Source organism: Pelophylax lessonae (genome assembly GCF_965119305.1).
Source record: "Pelophylax lessonae genome assembly, chromosome: 4".
Lineage (NCBI taxonomy): Eukaryota > Metazoa > Chordata > Amphibia > Anura > Ranidae > Pelophylax > Pelophylax lessonae.
This window is the reverse complement of record NC_138771.1, coordinates 190,642,309-190,668,044: the sequence shown is the minus strand read 5'-3', so window position 1 is coordinate 190,668,044 and position 25,736 is coordinate 190,642,309. Positions and strand designations below refer to the sequence as shown.

Here is a 25,736-nt window from a genome sequence, read left to right as displayed (position 1 = left end):
GCCATCTATTCTACTATTTCCTGCTATTTCAGCTCTACATTTTTAATAGGGATGCATACATAGATGAAGCAAGAAAACCGAAGATAAAGGCAATGACAGGAAGCTATCTTGAATATCTGTTTGGACAAGATGAAGATCAGTTGGTAATTACATTCTATACATTTTTGTTAATTATGTAAATCTCATAACAGTGTTTTTTCTGTGGAAGATGAGAATATTTATTTTGTCTTACACAATAAATCAACTTGTTTGAGTTACTTTAAATGCTTTACTTGTTACAATCATTTGTAGTGTCCTACCTTAAAGTGGATGTAAACCCTCACATATACCCAGTGAAGTGAACAGCCTCAGATGATACACAGAGATGAAACAAATCTCCTTTATTTGTATATCTGCTCTCTTCCGCTTTCTCCACTGTTTAGAAACTGAACATCGTGTTAGAATTTTTTCTTCCTGTTCCAGCACTTGGTGTGGAGTCTTGGCATACACTGTCTGACAGCTGATTGGAGGAAAGGCATACCACCCTCCACATAGGCAGAGGAAGAAAGAAACATGCAGAGCGATGCTGTGAATAGACAAGCTATCTGCTAAAATATCTCTATGCACCCACCGGACACAAATTTCCAGCCGCTTTTATCTCCTGTGTCGGAGGACTTGTCAGAAGTTATCATGTTGATAACAGAGGAAAGTAGCAGCATAAAGATACAGGCTTTGGAGAGAGACGAGTAAGCCCTACAGATATATGTGCCCAGGTCAGATTTCATGGGGTATCCATCTACTTTAAAGTGTATGTAAAGGCTATAGGTATTCTGCAATGAATTTAAAAAACCTTTTAGGTGCATCTCCCCCTGCCCCCCCCTAAATACTTACCTGAGCTGAGCTAAATCCAACACTTCTCTCTCTTTCCTTCCTCACTGGACTCAGCAGAAAACTTCCGGGTTTTGCTGCCATTCTGGAATAGCGGGCAGAATTGCGGAGATTCTACCCGCGATCTGGATTGCTCAGGTGTGAACAGAGCATGTTCTATTATGCTCTGATGCGCTTTTCTTGGGACAAATCTGCGTCACATCTGCGCACCTACTGGAGGTGGTAGCAAAAGTGGAAGTGCTGCTTTGCAGTACAAATAAGGTCCTTAAAGGGAAACTCCAGTCAAAAATGACATTTTTCCTATTAATAGTATGTTAAATATCTTTATCTTTGTTATTATTCATTTTCTGGCTAGCTGCTTGTGTAGCTTAGAAAGTCTTATCTAAACTAGACAAACATCTTCTTCCTGTTCTTTACCGACAATGCTATCTCCCTTTATCTGAATTTGCTAAGCTGTCTTTCACTTCCTGAAAAGGTTGTCAGTCTTTCTTAGACAGGCATGTCTAGACCTGCCCAGCCCCACCCCCATCCCTCCTATCCTTCACAGAACATGATCTCTTGTCTTCATAGCCTCATTTAGGCTAGCAGAGAGAGAGAGAGAGAGAGAGAGAGAGGGGGGGGGGGGTCACGTGACCGGCACAATATATGAAAGAAATAAGGTACAAAGGAACATTTTTGAAAGTTTAGAAGGATACAGATCAATTTTTATTGCTCACTACTGTGAGTAATGAGTTTTAGGCTCTGTTTCCACTAGTGCGAATTATCATGTGACTTTGGAAACCCAAAGTCACATGACAAGTCACAGTCAATTCATTTCAATGGCACCTGTTCCCATCTATGCCACTTTGAAAATCAGCAACTGGCTACACAGGAACAGTGTCCCTCCCTGGAAGTGATGTCACTAGCTTTCAGTAACCACACCCACTTCTCTTTCTCTTGGACTCAGAAGGAAGAGGAATTGAAGTCATGTGACAGCACTTAAAAGGGACAAACACAAAAAATTTTCTTGTACGAAACCCGAATGAAAGTCTGAAGACCGAGACCACGCACGCAAAAAAAAGAATACAATACAATACAATACAACACATTACATCATTCTGTCGTATGAGAATTTTTGTAACTTTTGTTACAGGTTTTCGACATGAGACTAGCATGCAAAAAAAAAAAAAAAAAACAGGCGATCATTTATCTGATATTCTTATCGTTTGTACGAGGCTTAAGTGGGGGGGGGGGGAGTTCAGAGACATGCAAAAATCCGGAATATTGCAGAACTCTTTGGTAACTTTACTGAAGTATTAAAATCACACCACAGGTATGACCAGGAACATAAAAGGTAACGCGGTTTGCGCTAAAGTCAGCGCTTACTCAAACCTAAAAAAAACAAAAAAAAAAAAAAAAACAGGCGATCATTTATTTGATATTCTCATCATGTGTACAAGGCTTGAGAAGGGGTGGGGGAGGAGACTTGGAAGAACATCTTCACATTAAAGCCTAGAACTCACCACTAGGTTTTTTGGTTGATGGGTTGAACGAAAAAAACCTGACAGCTCCGGTCGGAGCCACTGTACTAACAATCTGATGTTAGTACATCGATCTCCCCTGCTGTGCTATTGTGTTCTGACAGGGGGACGGCCACAACACTTCAGTCATGACCCTTCGACAGAAGCCAGTCTGGCTGCCGTACACATGGGCCCGAACGTGGTCCAGTTTCTATTGAACCGGCCGATGCCTCCCAACATTCGGCCTGTGTGTACAAGGCTTTAGAGTGAAGGTCTGCTTTTAAATGATACAAGACAATAGACTCAAATCACATTGGAGTAACACAAGCATAATAATCTTTATTTTAGCCATGCGATTGTCATTTACAAATCACTTTGGGCATAACTGAAAATAACTGTCACTTTTTAAAACAAATTATCCCTATTCTAGTGTGCTCGCCTTGTGAATTGATCCCGATGACTAAAATAAGCTTGATTCTAATAAAAATAACCTTTCCATTAGTGAATCATTTTCACTGTTTGTAAATGATATGCAGCAGTTTAACCCCGTGCCAGGTCTTTTTCATTATTTTCCATCCTGTAACCCCCTAATTCTCCCCACTTATATTTATCGGCTTAAATATCACATTGCATTCTGAGACTGAAAATAGTATCTAACAAATTAAATTGCATATTGGATAACCTGAAGACCCAACAATTTAATTACAGCATTTCACATGCAGTCTTAAAGTTTTCACAGCTGGGTTTTACAGATTGCCGCAGTATATCACCATCAGAAGAAAAAAAAGAATCTGCGGTTCGAAAACCTTGATCTGTTTACCAGAGTCACTTCAAAGATGAGCACAGCACTGTTTTTCATACTCACTCACAGGATACAAGGGAGCCTGTGCATGTTTATACAAGGAAGGACAAAGGTTTCATCTGATTGAGCTTCATTCACATGCTCCTATGTATATGGCTTAAAAATAAAGGAGGAGGAAGATTTGGGACTTTAAATGAAGCACACGGCTATAAAGTGATGAAAAATCAATGTATAATATCATGTTTATTTGTACGTATACACATTGAGTCATTGCAAAATACAATAAATAAATAGTATTGCTCATTAATAACACATAGTACATGTATATACTCAGACATATCGCCACACCACCGTAGTGTGGGTGGTGTTATTTGATGACCTAGACCTCTCTATCAAGATACATTGATGGATGATGATTGTAAAAACTAGTATTAGATCAGATGGTAGTAATGGCATAGCATCGAAAAGGGCTCTACGCGTTTCGTGGGTTCTTTCCACTCATCAGGAGCCGATGCAGCGTAAATATGCTTGTATATACCAGGGATGGAGGCATATGACTCTACCTAGTCATTGCCTCATATAAAGTCCCACCTATCCTCCCTTTTTGATATGTATATGGCTTATTTTCCTTGTTTGTATGTTGTTCATTAATTCGCTCATTCTTTAATACAGTGCCTGGCCAACAAAAGAAGCCGCTACCAAAAAAAAAAAGGTCACACTCTAATATTTTGTTGGCTTTGATTAAGGCATGCATTCACTGTGGCATTGTTTCGATAAGCTTCTGCAATGTCACATGATTTATTTCGGACCACTGTGCAAAGCCTTCTCTGGCACATCCCAAAGATTCTCAATATGGTTAAGTTCTGGGATCTGTGGTGGCCAATCCATGTGTGAAAATGATGTCTCATGCTCCCTGAACCACTCTTTCACAATTTGAGCCGATGAATCCTGGCATTGTCATCTTGGAATACCGTGTTTCCCCGAAAATAAGCCCGGGTCTTATATTAATTTTGGCACCAAAAGACACAGTAGGGTTTATTTTCAAGGTAGGTCTTATCTCCCTCCCTTCCTGTCAGGATACCCCTGTGTGAACCTAGTTTAGTGTTTGTAAAATCCTAGAATCCAATTTATGACTGTTTTATATAATGTCCAGTGTGTTTCTGTAATCTAATAGTGTGAAATACAGTACAGCGCCGCTCAGCTAATCTCCCGCTCTGCTCTCTTCTCCTTCTCATAGCTGTCAATAGGGGATCTCAGCCCCTCCCCTCAGAGCGGGGAATCAGCTGAGCGCTGTGCAGTGCTGTACCGAAGATATTTCACACTATTAGATTACAGAAACACACACTGGACATTATAGAAAACAGTAATAAAGTGGATTCTAGGATTTTACAAACACTAAACCAGGGCTTATTTTCGGGGTAGGGCTTATATTGCAGCCCTCCCCAAAAATAACAGTAGGTCTTATTTTCAGGGTAGGTCTTATTTTGGGGGTAACACGGAATGCCCATGCCATCGGGGAAGAAGAAAATCCATTGATGGAATAACCTGGTCATTCAGTATATTCAGGTAGTCAGCTGACCTCATTCTTTGGGCAAATGCAGTAACTATCCAATAGGATGGTTACTGCATGCAATCCAATAGGATAGTTACTGCATGCTTAGTTTAGTTAGTTCCTTAGTTATTCCAGGTGGCAACTTTATTTTTTGGCCAGGCAGTGTATTACCATACATAAAGCACATTAGGCTATTTGAGGAGAGGGCTTGTCAAGCTTTGTGTTGCTATCTTCACATCCTGGAAGTAAACCAAAGGATTTTCCAATTACTTAACATTCCTTTGATGCGACTTTCTTTTTCCATTCAGGTGTCACCAGAACTGTTTAAGAAAGCGTACTCATTTTACATCACCAAGTTGCAGAGGTTGTACTTTGAGTGAGTATTTTACTCCCTGACAAAAGTAGATTTACATGTATAAGTAAAAATGTTTTTTAGCATTAAGGTCATTTGACAGTTGTATCAATGTTCTTTTAACCTGTCAAGCTTTTATTTAGTGCTATGGAAACATTTTGGATTTATGCACTGCTAAGTTGAGATGTTGAGCATTTTATTTTGTATATAGAGAGTGGAAGAGATTTCCGTTCAGGGCCACCGTCACAATTCATAGGGGTCCTTCTACTTGGTATTGCAGGATGGTATCATTCCTCTACCTCATGTATTTAACCACTTGCCGACCGCTCACTGAGCTGGTACTGCGGCAAAGTGGCTCGTTATCGTCCAGTGACGTAGACCTATGTAGCTGGACTCCTCCCCCTCTCTGCGGCGCGCGCGCGGCGCCGGAGGCTCGCTCCCGCTGTATTCAGACACAGCGGGAGTCGGGCCAGGGGAGGAGAGGCGGTGATCACCGCCGCTCTTCCCCGATCGTCGGGGATCGAGTGAGGAAATCCGCCCGCTTGTGTAAACAAAGCGGGCGGATCTCCTAAGTGAAAGGCAGGGACAGATTACAGGATTCAGCATAGCTGAACCTGCGATCTGTGCCTGTGTCACACAATCCCCTCCCCCCACACACGTCAGTAAGCACCAGGCATACATTTAACCCCTTGATCACCAATAAAGTTAACCCCTTCCCTGCCAGTGTCATTATTACAGTAACAGTGCATATTTATAACACTGATTACTGTAGTAATGTCATTGGTACCCCCAAAATTGTCAAAAATGTCAGTTAGGGGTCTGATCTGTCGCAATATCGCAGTCCGGCAAAAAAAATCGCAGATCGCCGCCATTACTAGTTAAAAAAAACAATAAAAATGACATAAATCTTTCCCGTAGTTAGTAGCTGCGATAACTTTTGCTCAAACCAATCAAAATACGCTTATTGCGATTTTCTTTACCAAAAATATGTAGCAGAAAACAAATTGGCCTAAAATGTTAAAAAATTTTGATTTTTACATTTTTTTGGGGGGGAATTTCATATAAAAAAATGTGAAAAATATTGTTATTTTTTCAAAATTGTCGCTCTTTTTTTGTTTATAGCGCAAAAAGTAAAAATCGCACAGGTGATCAAATACCACCAAAAGAAAGCTCTGTTTGTGGGGAAAAAGAAAATAAATTTAATTTGGGTACAGCAGCACACGACCGCGCAATTGTCCGTTAAAATAACGCAGTGCCGAATCACAAAATGTATTTAGCTACATGTCTTTGACAAAAAAATTCTCAATGAGCGTATTTTTAACCGGATGAAGATTTTTAATAAACTTTTCAAAACGTCTCCTGTCATTATTTACATACACTGCCTTTTATGGGGTGAATGGGTAGGGGTACAGTGTACCCCATACCCATTCACATAGGGAGGGGGTCCGTGATCTTGGGGGCCCCCTTGTTAAAGGGGGCTTCCAGATTCCGATGAGCCCCCTGCCCGCAGACCCCCACAACCACCGGCCAGGGTTGTGGGGATTAGGCCCTTGTCCTCATCAACATGGGGGCAAGGTGCTTTGGGGCGGGGGGGCAGAGCCCCCCCTGCCCCAAAGCACCCACACCCCCCATGTTGAGGGCGTGTGGCCTGGTATGGTCCAGGGGGGTGGGGCCGCTCGCTCGTCCCCTCCCCTTTCCTGGGCTGCCGGGCTGCATGCTCAGATAAGGGTTTGGTATGGATTTTGGGGGGGGATCCCACGCCGTTTTTTTTCACCATTTTGGCGTGGAGTTCCCCCTCAACTAAAAAAGTCACTATTTTTTGGTTTATAGCGCAAAAAATAAAAATCGCACAGGTGATCAAATACCACCAAAAGAAAGCTCTATTTGTGGGAAAAAAAGGACATCAATTTTATTTGGGTACAGCGTCACGCGACCACGAAATTGTCCATTAAAATAACGCAGTGCCGAATCGCAAAAAATGGCCTGGTCATTAAGGGGGTAAAACCTTCTGGTCCAGAAGTGGTTTGGTAACTCTTACTGGTCTTTATAATGAGAATGCATGGCACAAAGCCTTTTTTTTTAAAAAAAAAACTGACAGAGGTTTTCACCATCCATAACATTATCTTTAACTAAAATAAAGCTTTGCCTGGGGTTAGTCTTTAAACATATTATTATATTAGCATCATGACCATAACCACAAGCTTCTTAAGATATTACTCACAGAATGATAGCAATTCTTTCAGACTTGTTATTTCTGTTTACATTGTTTCTATGTCTTTTCATATTGTATTACATGGATATCATTACATGTATTGTAGGCTTCAGTGAAAGGCTAATAAAACATTTATTCCCTCTAACATTTTCAGTGCTTGGATGGAGTACCGTGCAGCAAGGAAAGCCAGAAAGCTGGACTTACAGGCCAAGCTTCAAAGTGCTGAGACTCACCATGCAAAAACTGTGCTGAAAACCATAATACACAGATGGGAGAAGTGGGTGAAATTTCGAAGTAGCCAACATATAGGTACGTTCTAAAATGCCATAAAGTTGTATTGTCTACTTCATAGATCATAGTTTGTTTTTTAAAGGTACACATACTGTACATACACATACATGTGCTGTAATTTCCTTTTAATCTAGAACTCCAGTGTAAACAAAGTACTCCTGCTTAGTTTTTAATTCTGTTTAACCAGTTCTGGACCGTAAGGATTTGCCCCCTTAATGACCAGGCTATTTTTTGCTATTTTGCACTGCGTTATTTTAACGGAAAATTGCGCGGCCGTGCGACGCTGTACCCAAATACAATTGATGTCCTTTTTTTCCCACAAATAGAGCTTTCTTTTGGTGGTATTTGATCACCTGTGCGATTTTTTTTTTTTTTTTGCGCTATAAACAAAGAAAGAGCGACAATATTTTTCACTTTCTGCTGCAAAACAAGAAAAAATTAAAGATCAAAAATTTTCATCCTTTTATGCCAATTTGTATTCTGCTAGATATTTTTGGTAAAAAAAAAAAATTGCAATAAGCGTATTTTGATTGGTTTTCGCAAAAGTTATCGCGTCTACAAACTAGGGGAAAGATTTATGTCATTTTTATTTATTTTTTACTAGTAATGGCGGCGATCTGCGATTTTTAGCGGGACTGCGACAGATCGGACCCCTAACTGACCTTTTTGACACTTTTGGGGGGACCAGTGACATTACTACAATATTCAGTGCTAAAAATATGCACTGTTACTGTAATAATGATACTGGCAGGGAAGGGATTAACCCAGGGGTGATCAAAGGGTTAAATGTAAGCCAAGGGGAGTGTTTACTAACTGTGGGGGAAGGGGCTTGTGAAATGATCACAGAGACCTGTGTTCTTATATAGCAGGATCACAGGTGCTCTGTGATCATTGCAGAGAGAAGAACGAGAACGGTCAGCTGTGTTTACAACAGCTGCCCGTACTTCTCTCTCAGCGGGTAGCGATCCTGGGTGCTCGGGGGCAATCGCCGCCACCGGCCCCGTGCATTGGCATCCCTGCTGCCTAGTGGGGGTGGGAGCACGCTGCTGGCGGTGCGCGCTCGCCCCCCAACAGCAAGCGCGTGACCGACGTAGGGCTATGTCGGTTCGCGCAGGACGGCCAGTCTGCCGCAGTAAATGTGCGGCGGGCGGTCCGGAATGTGTTAATTTAAAAAGCTTTTTTCATTTCTAACATAAACTTTTAACAATTTTTCTAAATTTGTGAAGCTGGGAGGGTTGATAATAAGCAGATTGGTTGACCGACTGTTCAAACAGTCCCGCACTAAGGGGAGCTGGTCGTGGGCAGTCATACACTAGTTATACACTACTAACTCACATATTTCCAACACAATGCCCCTTAGCCGATACCGGCCCGCCAGGCCATTTCATGTGGCCCTTACCTCTCCTGCAGCTGCAGCACCCCCCCTTGTCTCCGCCTCCACCTTGTCTCAGTAGTCAGCGACAGTGGTCTTAGCATTCAGCAGACTCCGGCAGCTGACTCCAGCCCTCCTCTGGTCCTCCTCCAGACCCTGCACTTTCTGTTTACCAGTTCTACCCCCAGGTTCTTCCTGACAGCAGCACAGGGTAAGTGGGGTGCTCAGTAATGTAAGGGATGGTGGGGGACTCGTGACTTCTGAATGGAGGCTCTCTACATCTAATGTAAGGGGGAGTGGCATGCTCTGGACATCTAGTCTTACAGATACAACAGGCCCTTTGAGGGCAACCTTCAGACTTATTTGTAAGTCAAGATTTAGCCTGGCCACCTCTTGGCACTAATCCTACCCGTTTTCAGCTATCAGAGCCCCTCTTGACTTCTTCTGGCACTAGACTGTTCAATCGGTGGAGTGGTGCTTGTCATTAAAAGGCAGCAAGTCTAAAGCCAGGTACACACAATCAGAATATTATACAAAAAATACCGCTTTCAAAGCAACCATACGATAATCTGATCATTAGTACACAGCTTTTGTCCAAAATTTTCCTGAAGAGACAAACACGAAAATCTTTCTCGTACGATACCAGATCGTACGGTTTTCGCCCGAAAATACATTACAAATTCATTACATCACTTATGAATTTTTATTCTGCTGTACAAGAATTTTCGTACTTAAGTAACCTATTTGTTTTCGATATTGAGACTAGCATGCAAAAAATAAAATGGACGATTATTCGTCCGATAATCTCATCACGTGTACCCAGCTTTAGTCATAATTATCAGGAAATAGGGGGGGTACATACTTTTACTTTACCAATAATGTTAGTTCATAGACTTTGGAGGACCTGACAAGGTCTATAGAAGATAAGTGGTACTTAGTGGGAGACTTCTTGTCCACATCAGTGCCTGACCTCACAAATGCGCTTCTGGAAGAATGGTCAAACATTCCCATAGACACTCCTAAACCTTGTGGACAGCCTTCCCAGAAGAGTTGAAGCTGTTATAGCTGCAAAGGGTGGGCCAAATCAATATTGAACCCTACTGACTAAGACTGGGATGGCACCAACGTTTATGTGCGTGTAAAGGCAGGTGTCCCATTACTTTTGATAATATAGTGTATGTGGTAATTCATCCAATGTACCTGTTGTAGATATAGGGATTCACAGAACTAGCTTTTCTGAAAATACAATTGTGGTATATTACCAGCGTAAATATGAACAGAGCATTGGGTGAGTTTTCCTTTATTGTTTTAACTGTGCTGCATACAGTTACTGCTTAACCACTTCTGGACCGGAAGATTTTTCCCCTTAATGACCAGGCCATTTTTTGGGATTCGGCACTGCGTTACTTTAACTGACAATTGCGCGGTCGTGCAAAGCTGTACACAAATAAAATTGATGTTCTTTCTTCCCACAAATAGAGATTTCTTTTGGTGGTATTTGATAACCTGTACAATTTTTATTTTTTGCGCTATAACCCAAAAATATTTTTCACTTTCTGCTATATAACATTCCCAATAAAAAAAAAACCCTTAAAAATCAAATCTTTTCATAATTTTAGGTCAATTTGTATTCTGCTGCATATTTTTGGTAAAAAAAATTCCCAATAAGGGTATTTTGATTGGTTTGTGCAAAAGTTATCGTGTCTACAAAAAGATTTATGTCATTTTCATTTATTTATTTATTTATTTTTACTAGTAATGGCGGCGATCAGCGATTTTTAGCGGGACTGCGACATTGCGCTGGACGGATCGGACACCCAACTGACATTTTTGACATTTTTGGGTGGACCAGTGACACTGATATAGTGATAAGTGCTATAAATATGCACTGTTACTGTACTAATGACACTGGCAGGGAAGGGGTTAACCCAGGGCCGCTCAAAGGGTTAAATGTATGCCTAGGGTGTGTTTTCTAACTGTGGGGGGATGGGCTTATGGGATCATCACAGGGAACTGTGTTCCTAAATAGGAGGAACACAGGAGCCCTGTGATGATTAGTGAGAGAACAACGGTCTGCTATGTTTACAACAGCAGACCGCTGTTCTCTCTGAACAGGGAGCGATCGCGTGGGCCCGGCGATTTGCGGCAACCTGCCGCCGTATATAGGGTATATAAGGTATTTGTTGATTTTATGTGTACGTGTGTGTTTATTATATGATCACTGAATAGCAGCAGTCATTTCTTTTCATTATTCTCTTTCTACTGATCTGAGTCATCTGGGTAACAGATTTGTGAGAAACACTAGGCTGCATAGGCGTGCGCACTGGGTGTGCCAGGTGTGCCTGGGCACACCCTAATCACCCCATGTACATTAATATTATCACTTTTTGTGCTGGTAGGAAGATGGGAAAAATCTCTCTCTTACTGGCTCTGCCATAAGAGAAGTCTTTAGGCACTTGCCTTTCAATGTGTCGGCAGGGAGATAAATGTGCTGGGGTCATATATATGTAAACACACACAAACACGTGTGTTTGAGCTTTGGGGTGCACACCCTAATTTAATAGGCTGCGCACGCCTATGCTAGGCTGTTAAATTTTAGGGGTCTACAGTTTAAAGTGATTGTAAAGTCTTGTTTTTTTTTTGTTTTTTTTAATAACAAACATTTTATACTTGCCTCCTCTGTGCAGTGGTTTTGCACAGAGCAGCCTGGATCCTCCTCTTCTCGGGTCCCTAGCTGCTGCTCCTGGCCCCTCCCTCCTGTCGAGTGCCCCCGCAGCTATCAGCTTGCTTTGGGGGTCCCTGAGCTGAGCTGCAGCTCCGTCTGGCCACTCAGTCATGAAGCAGTGTTTCGGCCCCCCCCCTCTCCCTGTTGATTGGCAAACTAACTTTGATTGACAGCCGTGGGATCCAATGGTGCCGTGGGTGTGACTCAGCCAATCAGGAGGGAGAGTCCCAGACGGCCGAGGGACTCATGGACATCACTGGACAGAGATGGGGCTCAGGTAAGTGTTAGGGGATGCCGGGGTGGGGTGGGGGGGAGCTGCTACATACAGAAGACTTTTTATCCTAATTTATAGAATATTTAAGATAAAAAGCCTTCTGACTTTACTACTCCTTTAACTATTCCAAGGGTCCATTCTTAACTATTTAAATCTTGCTTACCAGCAATAGCAATGTATTCATTTTGGTATCGGTAATCAATTATTTTTTGGCAAACTAAGTCCCAAATTAGTCAACATTGTATAAAACTGGCCACAAATTTGGCCGATTAAGCAGCGACTGGACAACTTCCAATTAATGTTTGGCTGCTCCTGCTCAATAGAAGTCGATCTAATGAATGACTTCTGTTGAAGAGGCTTGTTTAAAATAATTTATCAATTAGTAGCTGCAGCCAAAGGGCTGCAGCTGCTGATTAGTGTATTCTGAGAGAGGAGGTGTCCAGCTGTCAGAATACAATGGCACAGCGGGGAGGATTCATCATTCCAGCCACGCTTGAGTGGATGGGGGAATCCATTGTTTTCTTTCAGTGAGCCCACTGGCTGATTGAAAAAAAAGAGTGATCTATGGCCAGCCTTAAAGTGTTTGTAACTCTAAAAAAAATATATATAATCCTGTTCCTATCAAGCATGGTATACAGCACAGTGCTTGTGCTGTGTCATTTGGCCCTCTCTATCGCCTAAAAAACCTGGCAGATCCTGCCAGTTTCTGCCCTTCCCCCTGTACACTGACCACGGTGTATCATGGCTGCTGAGTCCTGACAGTGTACGTGCCTCCGTCACCCGCAGCTCTCCTGTCTGCTCTCCAATGTCCTCCCCCCTCCCCTCCCTGCCTGTCAGCTTAAGTGTGTGTTAGCCGTGTCCTCCCCTCCTCTGCTGCTTTACAATGTAAAAACAACAATCTGTCCTTTGTAGAATCCTCTCTATTATAACCTGCTATATTGCTCAGGGCTTTTGTTTTATAAAAATGATGCGGCGCAATACCTTATTGAAGACCGCCACTGAGCGGTCACGTGACCGCCCGAGGATCTCCTCCTCTCTCCCGGCTGACGTCAGAGAGAACCTCAGCCCCTCCCTCTGAAGTCCTCGGAGTGGGGCAGGAGGGCGCTGGGACATCAGCTGACTGGACAGCGGCGCTTCAAAATAAGGTATTGCGCCGCATAATTTTTATAAAACAAAGGCACTCAGCAATATAACAGGTTATAATAGAGGGGATTCTACTAAGGACCCATAATGGCTTAACAACCATTTTAAGCCCCATACACACGGGCCGATTGTCGGGAGAGATTAAAAAAAACTGGCCAACATTCGGCCTGTGTGTATGTCAGTCGGTCCAACAGAAGCTGGCAGCCTTCTGTCGGATGATCATGCTGGAAAAGCAGCAGCCAACCAGGTCCCGATCAGGGCTCTCAGCCAATGGCGGTGAGGGGAGGTTGCTGTACTAATGTCGGATAGTTAGTACAGCTGCTCTGACTAGAGCTGACAGTTTATTTTCTGTTATGCCTCGTTTCCACTGAGTGGATCGGTTCGGGTCAGTTCGGTACGGTATGCTATTTTGAGTGTTTCCATTATGAAAGTGGCCCATACAACCGAACCAAACCTCACCATTCCTGGTCCTCCTTCAGATGTAGGGCCATAGGAAATGGTACGGTACAGTTGGGGTGGAGCTACTGGCGTCACACCATACATTCCATTGATTGGCAGACAGGAAAACCTCAGTGCTCACGTCAAAAGGCATTTGGTGTAAACCCCACATGGCCCCTGGCGGTCCGACTTGCAGTGGAAACGCTCATCTGAATAGGCCGGAACATTCTAACCCTTCCAAACTGTACCGACCCAAACCGTTCTGCTCAGTGGAAACGAGGCATTAGTGTGTACCAGGGCCCTTGTTGACAGTCTTTTGTTCACTTCCAACGGGTTATGCATTCCTATACAAGTCTCTAAATGTGTAGATGTGCTAAATCTGCTTGAAACTCATCAAATGCAACCTGTCAATTAAATCTAAATGATCTCAGAAGCAACCTAAACTGGTGTCAAACTGATGCCATTGACACAAGCCCAAAGCTCATTGGGAAAAGTGCTTAAAGCGGAGTTCCGGCCACAAAATCGTTAGTTTAGATTTTATGGCATCCGCTTCCTTATTGTCACCGGTACAAGAATTGGATATTCCTGTTTTTTTTTTTTTTTTTTACTTATCTTTTTTCAGAAGATAATATACTCACCTTTCCTTCCACTTCCTCCTTCCTTGGCCGCGGCCCGCGTCGTCACTTTCTGTCCCGCAATGCGTCCTGGGAGCTCTTACTCGTCGCTCCCAGGATGCAATGGGCAGTGACGTAGGCAGCCGGCCACTCCTCTCATCGCGTTATTTCCAAACAGGTTAGGCGGAGCCCAGTGCGGACACTGCCGTCCCTATGGAAACACATACTATGCCGATCCACCGGCCTCCTCTAGAAGCAGGAAGCAGGGCAGACATTTCCCCACTGCGGACTCGGGTGACCCAGGCAAAGATGGCGGCGCTCTGCAAACATTATATAAAGTAAGATTTTATGATTGCCTAAATGTTATTTAACTGTATAAAACCGGATTAGCTGATACATAAAGGGCGGTGGGTCACTGTTTGGGAGCTATTTAAAAAAAAAAAATGATTCTGTGGCCGGGACTCCGCTTTAATGCTATTTTATAGTCACATAGTTAAATAGTTGGTCAGATTAAAAAAAGATACAAGTCCATCTAGTTCAACCAAAACAAAAAGCACAAACAAATAGAAAACCTCTTTTTACACAATCTTATACTCACAGTTGATCCAAAACTCAAAAAATAAAAATAAGAAAAACATCAATATACAGCTCTACCCATGTTGATTTAGCACTATCACACTCTCCATCAACTAGGTCCTTTTTCACACTCTCTTTGAGATCACTTCTCACAGAGAGAGAGATAGAGCGACAGATACCACCACCTTTTACCCTTCTCTCTGAAAGAGAGAATAGCCAAATATATTAATAGCCCAATCATAAATCATAGTTCTCTTCATTTACCAAAACTTCCAACTCTTCTATCTTGCTTGGCCAACTTCTGGCATTGGTGAACAAACACTTTAATTCATTGTCACATTTTGCATATGTTCTTTACTAGTATAAATAGTACTAAATATTGCCAATGATTGTTTGTAATATGGAAAACTCCTTATCAGCCACCATAGCTTCCCCCATTCCACCCTCTATTAATGCCTGACCCCTGACTGACTTGTCTGCAACATTATTTTCTAATTCTTCCTACCCCCTCAATCTTAGTTTGAATACTCCTCCAGCCTTCCCATAAATCATAGTTTATACATGAAAATCTGAAAAAATATTTCTGACCCTACAGGGTTTCAACTTATTTCCACTCTCCACCAAAACGATAAACTACCTCGATCTGAGGTGTTTTAGTACCAACAAGTCAAAAAACCTCTATCATTCTGTGATCCAAACACGGACTTCACTTGGATATGTGTGTGTGCTAGAGTCTACCACTCACCCGGTCTTATCTCATGGTTGTATTCCCATGCTAGCTAAACTTTACCATCTTCTTTCCTCCTATGTCCAGAAATTGAGTACTGACCTCAGTGTAGATTTAGAACCTAAACAATGGTCAGACATTTGGACAGCAACACAGAACATGGTTGCTTTCAAAAATTAATTCAAGGTCCTGTTGTCGTGGTTTTTGGTCTCTGCACATGTACACAAGTTCCAGTCCTCCTACTCACCAGCTTGCTTCAGGAGTTGTGGGGAGTCGGGTACTCCTCTCCAAATATGGTGGACATGTCCTCTGGTATGCACTTTCTGGGCTAAAGTATATGGGATTCTCTCTACACTTTTTGGAAAATCATTTTCCCTAGACCCTTTGATTGCACTTCTTAATAGAAACAACTTTGAGCTCCCTAAAAGGCGACTTAAGCTTCTTCTGCAGGTCATAACTGCTGCTAAGGCCTAGAAAACACCTAAGCTATGTATTTCCAAGACTAAGAATAGGGTCACGCAGGCTATAGTACGTGGAAAGATGAAAGCTACTTTGCAATATAGGGTCCCTGACTAAGTCAGGGATCCTCGAACTACGGCCCTCCAGCTGTGGCGGAACTACACATCCCATGAGGCATTGTAAAACTCTGACATTCATTGACAAGACTAGGCATGATGGGAATTGTAGTTCCTGAACAACTGGAGGGCCATAGTTTGAAGACCCCTGTACTAAGTTGTGTCAGGCATTGGATTACACACTTTCTTCCATCAGCATTTAATGAGTCTTTGTTGGAGCCTTGACCTGTTGATGAGTGACCAGGCTTCTCATTTATCCACCCTGCTATGGTTGGTATGGCCCACTACCCCCCAGGAACCCTTTCATTCTTTCCATTTCCACTTTACTTTTCTTTTAATGTATATGTTCCTGTTCTGCCTCATTAGAGCTTCAGCCTGCGGATACTAAGGTTGGGGCACTAAATATTACCAAGCTTTTCTTTTTTTTTAATTGGCAGTATTAACTGATTACGACTGTTTCTTTTATTATTCTGTTCGCCACTTTGTAAAAATTCAATATAAAATAAATAAACCAGAAAAATACCGATACTATAAGCATTTGGAGGATGAAGGCTGCTGTCTTATTACTCACAGTGACCTAAAGCGGTATTAAACCCAAAAACATAAACGTAATATATTGCAGCTTACTCATTCTTAGATAACTCAGTGATCTGGCTAGTTCTGTTATTTTTTTACTTTCTTTAACCTGTTGGCGCCAAGCGCATGCAAATATGCGGCCTCTCAGCGGCCAGGACTTGGCACCGAGCGGCTGCATATTTGCATGCGCTTGGCGCCAACAGAGCTGTACTGAGAGCATGCGCCCTGCGCACTCCTGGCACAGTGACCGGCGGCTCACAGGAACATTTTTTTCGTTTTTCAGGTTATGTGACCGATGTGACAGCCAATCATGGCAGTCACATGGCTATAAACCCCGCCCCCACCTCGCGGCAATCCAAACCCCTTAAAGAGCTGGCGGGAGCCGGCCCCAAGGGGTTAACTACCAAACTGTCCGGCAAAATGTGACAAATAGAGAATATAAACAAACCGTTTAACACTGACAGGGGTGCTTACAGCAGTCAGCTTTTATTCATTTATGTAAAACCTTTATCCCAAAAGGAAAAAAAAACTGTTGCTATAACAGCTTTAAAAGTGTTAGCTGGAGGTTGGCTTTATTTTGGCTTTAACACCACCTTCTTCCCCAACTGTGCTTCTGTCCAGAGGTATCTCTGTTGCTCCTCCATCCAGAATGGGGACACCCTAAGACAGGAAGTTTGTTACTGGCCAGATCATTAGGTGAAAATAAAGGAAAAAAAGACGGAATAATGAAAACGAATGCAGCAACCACATTTTAACCATATAAGGACCGGAAGGTTTTGCCCTCTTAATGACCAGGCCATTTTTTGCGATTCGGCACTGCGTTACTTTAACTGACAAATGCACAGTCGTGCAAAGCTGTACCCAAATAAAATTGATGTCCTTTTTGCCCACAAATAGATCTTTCTTTTGGTGGTATTTGATCACCTGTGCAATTTGTATTTATTGCTCTATAAACAAAAAAAGAGTGACAGTTCTGGAAAAGAAATAAATAAAAAAATTTTCGCTTTCTAGTTATATAACATTCCCAAAAAAATAAAATAAATTAAAAATCTATTTTTTTTTCGTCCTTTTCGGCCAATTTGTATTCTGCTACATATTTTTGGTTAAAAAAAAATCCCAATAAGTGTATTTTATACTAGGGGAAAGATTTATGTCATTTATATATATATTTTTTTGCTAGTAATGGTGGCGATGCCATTTATATATTTTTATGTCATTTATATATTTTTTTTTTACTAGTAATGGTGGCGATGTCATTTATATATTTTTATGTCATTTATATATTTTTTTTTTTTACTAGTAATGGTGTGCGATTTTTAGCGGGACTGCGACATTGCGGGCAACAGATCAGACACCTAACTGACATTTTTGACAGTTTTGGGGGGACCAGTGACATTACTACAGGTACGGCGGTTCGCGCTGCCGAGCCAGCCTGCCGCAGTATATCTGCAGCGGGCGGTCGGCAAGTGATTAAAGACTGATAAGCTACAATATTTTATCATTTTGTTTTCGGGTTTAATACCCCTTTAAATACTAATATAGCCATTTTTACTGTGTTTACGAATATCTTTATGGCTGTGTTGCTATTAGTTCCACAGACTAATGCTGGCCATACACTATATGAAAAACCCTTCAAACTAATTTTCGAAAAAAGGAACACTCGGCCGTGAGAGCAAACGATCATGCCATCGTGTAATAAATGATAAATCGTTCAATGGACATAAATTAATCCATTTTATGTTAGTTTTTTCACATATACTTGGTGCAAACAGTTTGGACGAGAAACACATTAAATTTATTGCTCATTCAGCAGAAAGTTTCCAAACTTGTCCTTCTTTTTTTCGGCTCAAAAATGTCACAACCGATTCGTGCCCATTAACTGGCCGAAAAACAAAAGAACTGTCCAAATGACCGAATTTCGGTTGATTTTTTGTATAGTGTATGGCCAGCATTAGGCCTCATCATGCACACTGCAGCTGTTAAACGCCTGTTTTACAGGTGTTTGATGTCCTTTTTTTCTGCCCTAAAATGCTCCTCAATGTTAGCCTATGTGTCCATGCACACATAGGTATTTACAGGTGTTTAGAGGCAGGGAATTTAGGAACAGAAATATGAATGCATCAAAGTAACATTCAGGAAAAGAGCGTTTGGGCAGAAAAAACGCTTAATGCACCTAAACGTGTAAATTAATATGCTGGCCACTGAAATAAAGTAATGCCGTATCACATGACGTGCCTCACCGCATCTAAACGCGTTTGCAAAACATGGCTTTAGGTGCATTTTTAACTCTGCTGTTCTCCTGTTAGGAGAAAGGTGCTCAGAAGAGCCGAGTGTGCAGTAGGCCTAATGCTAGTCATAGCATGTACAATTCTCCCAGGTAGTGTTTTTGTTAGTTGGAATGTGTTAAGGAATGGATGCTGTCATGTAAATGGAATTTTCAGCCACACACACACACACACACACAAATGTATATATGATCATTCAACAAAATAACTTACTTAAAGAGGTTGTACACCGAGAAAAAATTTTTTTCTCTTCTTTACATCCTGAAAGAGAAACCCATAATGAGCTAGTATGCATCGCATACTAGCTCATTATGAAATACTTACCTTAGAACGAGCCCCCGCGTGCCGTCCGCTTACCTGTATGACGGGCGACATGTATAGTCGCCCGTCTTCCGGGATCGCGGCATCCGGCCATCTGATTGGCCGGAGCCGCGGTGACGTCACTCCCGCGCACGCACGCGGGAGCCGACGGTCACGGCACGGGGCTCTGAAGGAACGGCACGATCTGCCGTTCCTTCAGAGCGCATGCGCCAGTGACGTCACTGGCTGCATTAAAGGTAAATATCTCCTAAACGGTGCATGTTTAGGAGATATTTACAGTACCTATAGGTAAGCCTTAATATATGCTTACCTATAGGTACAACTTCCTGAGGAGGGTTTACTTCCTCTTTAAGGGAAATTATTGTACTTACAGCCCCATCAACTGTGAATAGGCAGCTTTTGGATCTTTCCAAGTTTTTGGAAGACCATGCTAAACCTTGTAGTTCACAATATATGAGCTTACAATAGTTGCCTGCCCAACGATTATGTCAAAAGGGTGCTAAACTAAGGTGACAAGATTTTTAAAATGAAATCCGGGGACATTTTTTTAATTTTTTTTATTGGCAAATGGCACAGGACTGCATAATACACAGAGCGCTAGGCACAGGACTGCGCTGGGCACAGGACAACATAATAAACAGAGCCTGGGCACAGGACAACATAATAAACAGAGCCTGGGCACAGGACTTCATAATACACAGAATGCTGGGCACAGGACTGCATAATACACAGAGCGCTAGGCACAGGACTGCGCTGGGCACAGGACAACATAATAAACAGAGCCTGGGCACAGGACAACATAATAAACAGAGCCTGGGCACAGGATTTCATAATACACAGAATGCTGGGCACAGGACTGCATAATACAGAGAGCGCTAGGCACAGGACTGCGCTGGGCACAGGACAACATAATAAACAGAGCCTGGGCACAGGACAACTTAATAAACAGAGCCTGGGCACAGGACTTCATAATACACAGAATGCTGGGCACAGGACCACATAATACACAGAGCGCTGGGCACAGGACTGCATAATACACAGAGCGCTAGGCACAGGACTGCGCTGGGCACAGGACAACATAATAAACAGAGCCTAGGCACAGGACAACATAATAAACAGAGCCTGGGCACAGGACAACATAATAAGCAGCAACTCTTTTTTGGCTCTGAGGAAGGGGGTTCGCCCCTGAAACGCGGCAGCCTAGACACAGCAGCCCCATGCGGCACACTGTATACCATTCAGCACAGTGCGGTTCCTTGGCCACCTTGGAGACTATATGTGTGTTATGTTGATGTGTGGTTATACACACCTGCTTTGTAAGTATAATATATACTTTTTAATACTTTTAATACATTTTTACTGGTAATGCCCTAGCTCGGTGCGCCCTTTTTCTTTTTTGTTGTCACATAATAAACAGAGCCTGGGCACAGGACTGCATAATACACAGAGTTCTGGGCACAGGACTGCATAATACACAGAGTTCTGGGCACAGGACTATATAATACACAGAGCGCTGGGCACAGGACTTCATAATACACAGAGCGCTGGGCACAGGACTACATAATACACAGAGCTCTGGGCACAGGACTACATAATACACAGAGTGCTGGGCACAGGACTGCATAATACACAGAGCGAAGGGCACAGGACCACATAATACACAGAGCGCTGGGTACAGGACTACATAATATACAGGAAGCTGTTTTCATCCAACAGGGGCCATCTGCATCTGAGCCACCAGGCTGCTTCTCGGCCAGCATGGGATGCCTTTTCTACATTAATTTAGCCCTGAATCCAGGGACAAAACCAGAGACAGACTTGGTCCAGGGACAGTGTCCTCAATCCGGGGACATCTGGTAACCCTATGCTAAACACAATAACAGGACAAGAAAAAAGTATATTGATGTATTTCGGAGAAAACCAAGAAATAAAAAAACAGAGAATGCGCAGCTAAGTACCCCTGAGATGGAGATGAGATTATTTGATAAAATCGCAGAACACAGGTATTCTGTAACTTGATAGGAAATCAACAGGTGGCAGCACTGGACTGTGTATGCTGTAGATTGAAATCCATTCCTTTACCTAGTGCAGACCGCATTGCAGAAACACAGCACTTTTTGTTAACAAATTTCCTCCCATTTCAAAAGAAACAGAACAGATTTGATGTGTTTTTATTATGTAGATAATTGTTATGCAGTTCCCCAAAGGCCTATCTATGCTGGACTATCTACTGTCAAAGCGCTGAAAAATGGAAGGTCAGGTCCCAGTTAGATCCAAAATCTCATGCATTCTTAATGTTAGGAATTGGCTTTTGGGTCCACCCATAACATAATTCTAAGTTTTAAGTATTGCTAATGCATCCCTAAACACTGACTCAGGCCTTACACGAGTTCTGTTACTGATTAAATGCAGGCAATGCACATAAGTCGATGTCTCTCTGGTGTGAGATAAATTGTTGAGGATTTGTTTTACTAATAGTGTATCATTTGCACAGTAAATACAGTAATCCATAACAACCAATCACATTTCAGTTTGACATGGTTTTCATACAGTTTTATATAAATAAATATACTACCTCGGGCCATGTAACCCATATACTGTATGGACGCAAGGAGTTTTTGCTTTTCTTACATTTCTACCCTACAGAGTGGAGAAGAGGTGCGTGCCTTAACATGCACACATATGTACACTATATTGTCAAAAGATAGAACACCTTTGGTATGAATTAGAGTGGAGTCTGTGAGCCAGGCCTTCTCGTCCAACATCAGTGCCTGACCTCACACATGGGCTTTTGGAAGAATGGTCAAACATTCCCATAGACACACTCCAAAACCTTGTGGACAGCCTTCCCAGAAGAGTTGAAGCTGTTATAGCTGCAAAGGGTGGGCCAACTCAATATTGAACCCTACGGACTAAGACTGGAATGCCATTAAAGTTTATGTGTAAAGGCAGGTGTCCCAATACTTTTGACAATATAGTGTATATTCAGTACATATTTGTACATACTATCTTCTTCACACAAAAAATGTAAGTCTTTTTTTCAAATTTTCTCTGCAAAACTCTTTACAAATTCTGACCATTTTGTTTTCTCCATTGTAATCAATGCAGTACAGCTTGGTCAAGACTGTGATTGGATAATATAGAATTAGGGTCCTTTCACACTGGCGGACTCTGTTTTACTCAGCAGGGATCGTTTCGCTGTCCCCGCTGAGAAGGCGGATGATAGCTCCATCTCTGCTTACTTTGCAGAGACGGACCTGTCAGATCCCCACTCTCCTCTATGGGAGATCAGATAAAAACGAACCGCCTGTCCGTTTTCATCCGATCCGATCCAATCCAATCCTCCAGATGGATAGCAGCGGATGTCAGCGGACATGTCACTGCTCCATAGGGGTGCATGGAGCATCTGATCAGGTCCGCCTGAAAACTGACAGGTGGACCTGATCGGAAAACCGTGTGAAAGAGCCCTTAGAAGCTTGCCGATGAGCTCACTGTGCTCTCTTCTCCAGTCAGCAAACTCATTTCATACATTCACAGCACTGCACAGTAAAGTGAATCTGGTTGGTTATTGTCCCTCCCTCTGACAGCAAGAGACTAACAGATTTAAATACTATTAAAAATACATTAGTAAAACTAAACCCTGTTTAAAAATGATATTTGAATATACAGTATGTAGCCACCTTCTAGCAGGTGCTAGAGAGAGTATAGTTTTTGAATCCTGTCTGCTTACAAGGGGGATTGCCAGGTAAATCTATATTGTTCTCTGCCTACCAGAGATCAGGATATGTTAGTGAGGTCTGCTCATTGTGCTCAGGTGCAGCTCAGTCTGTCTGCAGAGTGTTTCACACTGGTCCAATAGAGAGGCATATTGGACAGTGGAAGGAAACCTGACCAATGAGTACACATGCATTTGTTACAGCCCTGGTGATTTGGCAGAGGAAAGTGCCTCAGTGCATGCTGGAATACTGTATAAATGTCAGGAGCACATGTGCTTGGGAGCTTTTGTCTGAATAGCAGAGTCTCGGAGGGAGGGGCGGCTGCCTCCTCCTCTGTAGAGGTGCCATGCGGCCTCAGGTAGTCGACCTGAGAGCCTAAACAGCTAGAGAGTAACTGAACCCAGAGGTCCTGTGGAGCTGACTGAGAGGGGAGACACTGGAGGATCTGATTTTGCAGGAAGGGGGTAAAAGTGCCCAGTATTGAGATGGTTAACTGTGCAGGACCTGCAACCAGGTAAGCAGGCATTAAAAAAATGGAGGTAGGAGGGTAAAAATCAGCTTTAGGTAGTGGATGTGTGTAGCGCCACCCCTGAAGGAGCCACTTGAGAATGTTAGGTTCTATGCTCTGCCCTTCAATCCCAAGAACTGTCTCAGCCCCTCCGACACGCCTGACAAATAAATGTTATTGTAACCACAACAGTAGATGGACACAAGCTGTAGCATTTTTACTGAAAATACTTTCCTCATCAAACAGACAGTGGTAATATAACAAAGTAGTTAAATAGAGTAATCTCTGGTTAGGCAGTAAAACACAAAGTCACATACAAAATATAAACACCACAATTTCAACAACTTAACTGGCTCGAATGTGACCTACAGTATCTCACAAAAGTGAGAACACCCCTCACATTTTTGTAAGTATTTTATTATATCTTTTCATGTGACAACACTGAAGAAATGACACTTTGCTACAATGTAAAGTAGTGAGTGTACAGCTTGTAAAGTAAATTTGCTGTCCCCTCAAAATAACTCAACACACAGCCATTAATGTCTAAACCTCTGGCAACAAAAGTGAGTACAACCCTAAATGACAACATCCAAATTAGGCCCAAAGTGTCAATATTTTTTGTAGCCAGCATTATTTTCCAGCACTGCCTTAACCTTCTTGGGCATGGAGTTCACCAGCGCTTCATAGATTGTCACTGGAGTCCTCTTCCACTCCTCCATGATGACATCACAAAGCTTGTGGATGTTAGAGACCTTGCGCTCCTCTACCTTCCGTTTGAGGATGCCCCACAGATGCCCCACAGATGCTCAATAGGGTTTAGGTCTGGAGACATGCTTAGCCAGTCCATCACCTTTACCCTCAGCTTCTTTAACAAGGCTGTGATCATCTTGGAGGTGTGTTTGGGGTCGTTATCATGTTGGAATACTGCCATGCTGCCCAGTCTCTGAAGGGAGGGGATCATGCTCTCCTTCAGTATGTCACAGTACATGTTAGCATTCATGGTTCTCTCAATGAACTGTAGCTCCCCAGTGCTGGCAGCACTCATGCAGCCCCAGACCATGACACTCCTAGCACCATGCTTGACTGTAGGAAAGACACACTTGTCTTTGTACTCCTCACCTGGTTGCCGCCACACACGCTTGACACCATCTGAACCAAATACGTTTATTTTGATCAGACCACAGGACATGGTTCTAGTAATCCATGTCTTTAGTCTGCTTGTCTTCAGCAAACTGTTTGCACTCTTTCTTGTGCATCCTCTTTAGAAGAGGCTTCCTTCTGGGACAACAGCCTTGCAGACCAATTTGATGCAGTGTGCGGCGTATGGTCTGAGCACTGACATGCTAACTCCCCACCCCTTCAACCTCTGCAGCAATGCTGGCAGCACTCATATGTCTATTTCCCAAAGACAACCTCTGGATATGACGCTGAGCACTCAACTTCTTTGGTCGACCAGGACGAGGTCTGTTCTGAGTGGAACCTGTCCTGTTAAACCGCTGTATGGTCTTGGCCATCGTGCTGCAGCTCAGTTTCAGGGTCTTGGCAATCTTCTTATAGCCTAGGCCATCTTTATGTAGAGCAAAATTCATTTTTTTTCAGATCCTCAGAGAGTTCTTTGCCATGAGGTGCCATATTAAACTTCCAGTGACCAGTATGGGAGAGTGAGAGCGATAACACCAAATTTTCCACACCTGCTCCCTATTCACACCTGAGACCTTGTCATTCTAATGAGTCACATGACCCTGAGGAGGGAAAATGTCTGATTGGGTCCAATATGGATATTTTCACTTAGGGGTCTACTCACTTTTGTTGCCAGGGGTTTAGACATTAATGGCTGTGTGTTGAGTTATTTTGAGAGGACAGCAAATTTACACTGTTATACAAGCTGTAAACTCACTCCTTTACATTGTAGCAAAGTGTCATTTCTTTAGTGTTGTCACATGAAAAGATATAATAAAATATTTACAAAATGTGAGGGGTGTACTCACTTATGTGGGATACTGTATGTGCTCAGGAATGAAGGGAAACAGGGATGACTTGTTATAGGTCAGCCTATTCCTCTACAATTCTGAAATCATAGGCCCTGGCTGTATATACAGTAGGTGGTACAATATGCACAAATGAACAATGTCAACTTAAAATTAAAGTTCCTCCTTAATGAGTATAAGTGTGTGTCCCTGAGTCACTATAGGCTTGAATAGGCATTGAAAGTTCTTATCCCTTGTAAAAGGGAATATTCAGTAGTCCTTGGAAATGAAGCCTTGAGTCTTCAGCTAGCTCTTTGAAAAGGGCCAAATATGTCTTGGCAAGT

The 25,736-nt window shown here is 42.6% G+C and overlaps 1 protein-coding gene across 1 annotated transcript in view; it reads left to right on the top strand.

Annotated features, from left to right (window-relative positions):
* Positions 1–25,736, top strand: part of FBXL13 (F-box and leucine rich repeat protein 13) — a 307,351-nt gene that overhangs the window by 14,806 nt on the left and 266,809 nt on the right. The window contains exons 3-5 of the mRNA XM_082255154.1: positions 50–143; positions 5,029–5,096; positions 7,439–7,593. Of these exons, the coding sequence (XP_082111280.1) occupies positions 50–143; positions 5,029–5,096; positions 7,439–7,593 (317 nt within the window). The remainder of the gene's footprint in view (positions 1–49; positions 144–5,028; positions 5,097–7,438; positions 7,594–25,736) is intronic.